The sequence below is a fragment of the Elephantulus edwardii genome, unplaced genomic scaffold (assembly GCF_000299155.1).
Source record: "Elephantulus edwardii isolate Elephantulus edwardi_28Jun2011 unplaced genomic scaffold, EleEdw1.0 scaffold00131, whole genome shotgun sequence".
NCBI classification, from domain to species: domain Eukaryota; kingdom Metazoa; phylum Chordata; class Mammalia; order Macroscelidea; family Macroscelididae; genus Elephantulus; species Elephantulus edwardii.
This window is the reverse complement of record NW_006399881.1, coordinates 5,499,388-5,506,597: the sequence shown is the minus strand read 5'-3', so window position 1 is coordinate 5,506,597 and position 7,210 is coordinate 5,499,388. Positions and strand designations below refer to the sequence as shown.

The 7,210-nt window shown below is 43.4% G+C and overlaps 1 protein-coding gene across 1 annotated transcript; it reads left to right on the top strand.

The window, feature by feature from the left end:
* The first annotated feature begins 4,746 nt into the window (after positions 1 to 4,746).
* On the top strand, positions 4,747 to 5,274 carry LOC102867743 (60S ribosomal protein L29-like). The gene is made up of 2 exons (XM_006893822.1): positions 4,747 to 5,136; positions 5,194 to 5,274. Exons 1-2 carry the CDS (start codon positions 4,747 to 4,749, stop codon positions 5,272 to 5,274), a joined length of 471 nt encoding a protein of 156 aa, XP_006893884.1.
* Positions 5,275 to 7,210: the final 1,936 nt, after the last annotated feature.

Here is a 7,210-nt window from a genome sequence, read left to right as displayed (position 1 = left end):
ACAGCTTACCGTTGGAATATGTTCGGATAAGCATTGCACCAGAAAATGTTTTCCAGCTCCTGCATCTGAATCTGGGTGAATGCCCCGTGGCCGTGGCGCCGCTGATTGCCCCCATTCCAGGGCCGCTGGCTCTCAGGCAACTGGGGGGCCGGATCCGACAGCTGCTGGCCATCCTCCTGGGCTCCAATCTCGCCATTCTCTTTCTTCTCCTTTTTGGGGCCCTGGTTTTTCTCCCCGAAGGGTTTTTCTTCCTCGTCTTCTGAGGCTAGAGGATCAAATTCAGAAAGCATAGCTTCCTCCTCTTTTTCATCGCCAATAACCGGTAGCGCCCCCGGATCTGTATCTGGAAAAGATAAAACCCAAAGAGAGAGTTGAGGGCATTGGGAAGGGGGTGGGCGAGCAGGGAGGATGACCTGGGCACAGCGGTGGCATCCCGGATTCCCAGAGCTGTCGAAGCGAAGCCAGGGTCCTGGACCATGCACTGACCATGTGGCCCTTCCGGTTCCCGCCCTTCAAAAAGGCGCAGGCTGTGGTAGCGGTGAGCTCCACAGCTGCGCATCAGCTGAGGTTTCACGTCCTTGGAGAGGTCCACAAAATCCTGGACCTCTGCAGAGTCTTCCTTGAACTCGGCCCGGCCGAGGTCTCCAGTGGTAGCCCGAGCTGCAGATTTGCGGTCGCACCCGTTCCACATCCTGGCGCTCGTGATCAGGTCAAAGCATGCGCGTCTCCTTTTATACCTCCCGCTCATTGGGGGTTATGTAAGAGTGTTGGGTTGGCTGGTTGGTTGGTTGGTTGGTTTTTTTTTCTCCCCTTACCGCCAGACATTGGGGGCGGAGCCTGCTGAGCGCGAGTTCTCTGTTCCCTGGCTGCAAAGAGAGGGAGCACGTGTGGGAGGTCCCGCGGTGCCTGCCTGTAAAGCTGGGAGCGCTGCTTTGGAAGTTTGAACACCAAGTGCTCTTTAGCTGACTCATAACCGATGATGGCCTGAAGGAGGCGGGCTGTGTTGGTTTCCGCGAACCAACTGAAACCGGGTTCCAAACTGGTTTATTTCAGTTCTACTCCCTACTGTGATTTTCAAACCTAGAAACACTAAATCAGAATCTCCAGGTTTCTCCTCTGTGCCTTGGAAGCCCTGTTAAAAAATAGATTCGGATTCATTATATCTGGGGTAACCAGAAGTGCAATCAGGGTGCTTCTTAAGAGGCAAAGACAATGAAAATCCCTCCCACATACTTTGGCTATGTTGTGAGGAGGGGGCCGTCCTTAGGAAAAGACAGCATGCTGGGCACAGTTAGAGATAGAGGAAAAGCCCTAAACAAGATGGGTTGACACAGTGATTGCACCAATAGGCTTGAGCATGGCAGAGATTGAGATGATGACACAGGGTGGGACAAAGCTCGAACTCAATGGCACCTAACTGGGGGCGGCTCTTGTATTAAAGGGGGCAGGTAGGGAAAGAGTGATCTCACACCAGCTCCCAGAAAAATTTGGAGACCATTTCATGATCCAGTCCTGCTGGCTACCGGCAGTCCAATCGACAGCTGGAAAATGGCACCAGATGATAAGCTGTTTGCTCAGAGTTTTTGCAAGGACACTGACATTAAAGTCCACTCCTTTACTCCCTAGGGTTCATGGAGTGAGTTTTCCACTTCATATGCAGAGAGCACTAAGTTTTTTGGATACATTATACCATGCAGGAATCCCAAGGTTTTAAGTGCAAGTGCACAAACTGGCACAACACTCCTGATTTATCCATGAATGCTTATACTAAATTAAGCCCTTCTTTCCACAATCTACTCAGATGTGAGGCATGTAACATTACCTGCATTCACTGTATGCAATAGATGTTGCATGAGGGACAGTAGCCTAGAATAGGCTTCCAATTGTATTGGCTATTATTACTGAACATCTCGTGGACTGCCAAAAGAAAAGAAAAATCTATCTTGAGGGAAGGGTAACTTCGCCTTAGAGGCACGGATGGTGAGACTTCATCTTACCTACTTAGGACGTGTTACCTTTGGGTCAGTTCCGATTTCTAGCACCCTCTGGCAGTTTCCGATGCTGTAAATTGCTATCGGATGAGACTGCTCATGTGTTTCACTCACTGAACCGCTGGTGGATGTGCTACCAAAGTCCTTAGAAAAGTATGTGCTTCTTGGAAAAGTAAAGAGTCTATGAAAGAGTGGATGACCCTCAAAGAAATAGACTGACACAGTGACCACCACTAAGGGCTTGAGTAAGGCAGGATAGGGCAAAGTTTCTGTTGTTCCCAGTTGTGGCTGTGAGTTAGAGCCTACTTGACTGGCACTTAATGATAACAACATTCATTATGATCCAGATTGTGTGCTTTCTTTTCTCAAATTTCCAGGATATCAAGGAGATTGGCTAAAAAAATTCAAGTGTCCCCTGCCTTGGGCCCGCTTGAGCCAAACAAGGGCCCCACCTATCAAATTTCTTGCCTCTGTCTTCTCACTCCTCTCCCCTTTATTTATTCTAGAAATATTCTAGAAAGAAATAGCAACAGCTATTGGGTATTAGCAACAGCTCAGGAAAACATTTTATTCAGAAATACATTTTATTTATCACCACATAAAAAAAGAGCCAACCCAAATTGAAGCTTTTATTGAGAATATTGTAGACTGAGGACATTATAAAATCCAGAAGTGTTTTTTTGATGCTCAGGGATGAGTGAATAAGCTGACTATTGAGAATAACTTTCAATAGTGGAACATGATCTTATTTTCACGTTCATAACCACCATCAGATCAGCTTGATTTTAGAAAAAGACATTTTTAAAATATCATTAACCTCTAAGAATAAAGGACTCAAATTCCATACAGGGGAAAACTGCTAGCTCACTCACTGCTAATCAAAAGACTGGAGGTTAAAATCTGCCCGAATGTGCTTCAGAAGGCCTGGCAATCCCCTTTGGAAAAGACCAGGCACTGGAAACCCTATAAACAACGAAAAAAAAAAACCATGAGAATGGCTGCACAGCTTGAAGAATATAATCTGTGTCACTGAATGGTACATATAGAAACTGGTGTTGGTGTAACTTTTTGCTATGTATGTTCTCAGCAACAAAATAAAAATAGATTCTTTTTCTTTAAGTAAAGAAAAAAAAACCCTCTGGAGCACGATTCTGATCCAACATACACAGAATCACCATGAGTTGCAATCTATTTTATGGCAACTGTGGTTTAAGATCATGTTAGGCCTTTGGGGTATTGCTTACACTGCTGAAGTCTCTCTGCCTTGTGTTCCTGGGCGTTCAATAAGAAACACACTTATTGGCTCCGTTGGGAGAATTTGAAAATTCTTTCTCTTGAAATGTAATCCACACTGAAAGCTGTATTTAATCTTTGTTCTTCATTACTAAGTGCTTTAAGTCCTCTTTGCACTCTTGAGACTACAGTGTCCGTGATTATTCTAAGCATGAGAAGGCACATCCAGTGAATGTACATGACAGGACTCAGCTACTCAGCTCTTAAAATCTACCTACTATCCACTGGACTAACCAGAACCTTGATGGGGAAACTCTGCCATGCCTTGCTGAAGTGATTTATTAGCTTTAATAGACTTTTGGGGCTTCATCAGGATTTACTATCTATAAGATCGTCTCTTTTCCAAATAGAGTATTATTGCTTCCTTCATAGTCTTAATGACTTTTCGTTCTTTATCTTTTTCTTCTTCTTCTTCTTGTCTAATTACACTCACTACCTTGAAGGCTAGTAGCCTCTAGTACGGTGTTGACAGAAATGGTGAGAACAGGTATCTTTTAATTATTCCTGATCTTCTGGAACAGCTTTCTGCAGACTCTAGGTTAATTTCTCACTGATGTCTCTGATCAGGCAAATTGCACTGTTAGAAACAAAACCCAACTTTTTATTTTACAACTCTAAGAACCATATAGACTTCATTTCTTAAATATAAACTCCTGTAAGAAGAGTCTTAGAAGAAGGATAACTAGTAAATTGTGTATAGGGGCCCAAGGGGAGAAAGAGTGGGAGGAGAGAGATGAAAGGGGATGGGGGGAACCATAAGGTTCCACAATATGATGGGTGGAGGGAAGGGGTAAAGGAAATGGGAAAGATCTGACAGGGAGCTGAAGAGATGTGGTAATGGTGGGCATAATTCAATGGCAATTAATTCTCTAAAGCAAAATGTATGGGAATGATTGTATGAAACTCAATGGGAATGAAGTAAAGTGTGAAACAAAATGTATAATAATTTTGTATGCAAACCACTATAAAATAATTTTTGGTACAAATATCTAGGATGACAACAATTTGTAAATTTTAAAAAAGAAGAAAAGTATTAGATATTCCATGGGCTGCTTAAAAAACACAGTCTTGAAGGAAGCGCAAGCAGGGTATTTCTTAGAAGCAAGGATGGGGAAACTTCACCTCACGTAATCTGGGTATATTATCAAGAAGCATGAGTTCTCAGAAAATCATATCATGCTGGAAGGTCAGACAAAGAGAGGAAGATCCTCAACAAGCTGAACTGACACAGTGACGGTAACAATGGACTCGAGCACACGACCATGAGGGTGGTGCAGCACAGGGCAAGGTTCATGTCTATTGTTCATAGTGTTGCTGGATGAGTCACAGTTGACTTGATGGTACATAATAATAATAATAATATAGGCCAGTGGCATAGTCTACAGAGAATCTCACTTCTAATCCAAAGATTAAGAGTCTCAAGTGGGACTGGCGCTCTGGGAGTTACGGCGACAGTGCAGATATGGTCAAGTCCAAAAACCACACCACACACAACCAGTCCCAAAAATGGCACAGAAATGGTATCAAGAAACCAAGATTGCAACGATATGAGTCTCTTAAGGGAATAGACCCCAAATTCCTGAGGAATATGCACTTTGCCAAGAAGCACAACAACAGGGGCCTGAAGAAGATGCAAGCCAACAATGCCAAGGCCATGGATGAACGTACTGAGGCTGGGAAGGCTCTTGCGAAGCCCAAAGAGGTCCAGCCCAGGATCCCAAGGGGTGTCAACCGCAAGTTCAGCCAACTCGCCTACATCACCCATCCCAGGCTTGGGAAGCATGCTCAGGCCCACATTGCCAAGGGGTTCAGGCTTAACCAGCCAAAATCCAAAGCCAAGGCTGAGAGGAAGGCCGAAGCTCCAGCAAAGTCCTCAACTCAGGCGCCAGCCAAGGCTGCTGCAGCCCAGGCGCCAGCTAAGGCCTCAACCCAGGCTCCTGCTCCAAGCCAGGCTCCTAAAGGTGCCCAGGCCCCTGCAAAGGCTCCATAATTGAGTTCTCCATCTGAGGACAGAAGAACTGGTGTAACCCCCTGGGCTGCTGCCATCTGCATGGGGCTGGTGACCTCCTGTGTTATTTGTACAAATAAATCCCAATGCAGGAAGAAGAAAAAAAAAAAGAGTCTCAAGTGGTTCAAGTCCACCAGTGGCTCCATAAGGGAAAGATGGACAGTCTCTTCCCATTACCATTCACAGCCTCAGAAACCAAATGGAGGGACGCTGTCATTGAGAACCAAGTCGTTGCTGGTGACTTGAGTTTCCTCTAGATGAATTGTTCTGAAAATGTATCTCAATCACCTGGAGGGCATTTTGAAACACAAAATGCTAGACCCCATCCTCAGAGTTTCCTTTTTTATTTTTTTTTCCCAGAGTTTCCTTTTTAATCTGTCAGGGCTATGCTTTGCCAGGTTTTCTTTTTCAACAAATTTCCAAGTGATGCTGATGGAGCTGGTGTAGTGACCACACTTTGAGATCAAGTGCCATCAGACAACAGCTGTTTCGTGGAAGACCCAAACTGAAAAATGATTCACTAAAAAGGAAAGAGCAATAAAATGTATGTCACACAGCACAAGTAACCAAAAGCAAGGTAGTTGACAGTATTTTTCATTTCTTAGAACTCTGTCCTCCAACTCTGCTTTACAATAAAGAAAGGAAATTATTACAGTGGCATACACTGGCTTCTCAAGGATGACTAAATCATTCAGTCTCTTTTCAGAGCACATCTCTTCTGTCTGGGAACCTAGCAGATGCCATTTTTTTTTCAAATGTCTTTTCCGCCGTTGGCAAAATTGGAAAACTATCTGCAGAAAACTCAAGTAAGATCCACACATCGCACCATACACCAAAAAAACAACTAAAAGTGGTTCAAGGACCTGGGAGTAAAATCATGGACTATAAACTTCAATAGAGAAAAGGTTGAAAGAACTCTAGAAGCTCTAATCCATAATTTGAACAGTCTTCCAAGCATCCTGAAAATCCTATAACCAGGAAAGTATAAAATAGATGAATGGGCTCTTCTAAGAATCAAATCCCTATGCACTTCCAAAAACTTCTCCAACAGGGTATAAAGGGAAGCCACAGACTGGGAAAAAAATTTGGTAATGACATGTCTGATAATGGACTTATGTCTGATAATAGACTTATATCTAAATTTATAAAATACTCGAGCACCAAAACAAAATAAAGTTAAACAACACAATTGGAAAATGGGCACAGGATATGAACAGACACTTCACCAAAAAAGACATTCAGAAGGCAAACAAACACATGAAGAAATGTTCAAAATCGCCAGTCCAAGAGAGACGCAAATCAAAACAGCTATGAGATATCACCTCATCCCAGTAACAATAGCAAAATTTAACAGAACAGTAAACAACAAATACTGGTGAGGTTGTGGAGAAACTGGGGCCCTTATCCACTGTTGGTGGGAGTGTAAAATGGTTCAACCACTCTGGAAGGCAGTAGGGAGCTTTCTCAAAAAGTTGGAAATAGAAATACCATTTGACCCAGCAATTCCACTACTGAGAATATACCCTAAAGAAACCAGAACTGCCACCCAAACAGAGGTATGCACACCCATGTTTATTGCTGCATTGTTCACAATAGCAAAGAGATAGAAACAGCCCAAGTGCCCATCAACAAACAAATGGATAGAGAACATGGGGTATAGTCACACAGAGGAATACTATGCAGCACTGAAAAACAAGGAACTCATAAAATATACAAAATGGATGAGTCTGAAGGACATACTGAGTGAAATATCTCTGTCATAAAAACACAAATATTGCATGATGCCACTGTTTTAAAATAGGACGGAAATTGAGGTAAGGGGAAACTAAGAAAAGAGGTTATGAAAAATGAACACTACACTGGATCAGATGTTGTTGTTGTTGTTATGTGCCGTCAAGTCGTTTGCGACTCATAGCGA

Excerpts from the sequence above, each read along its gene's own strand:
- LOC102867743 (XM_006893822.1), top strand. The coding sequence starts at position 4,747 with ATGGTCAAGTCCAAAAACCACACCACACACAACCAGTCCCAAAAATGG. Across the intron at positions 5,137-5,193 it reads AAGCCAAGGCTGAGAGGAAG|GCGCCAGCTAAGGCCTCAAC; the intron begins GCCGAAGCTCCA and ends GCTGCAGCCCAG.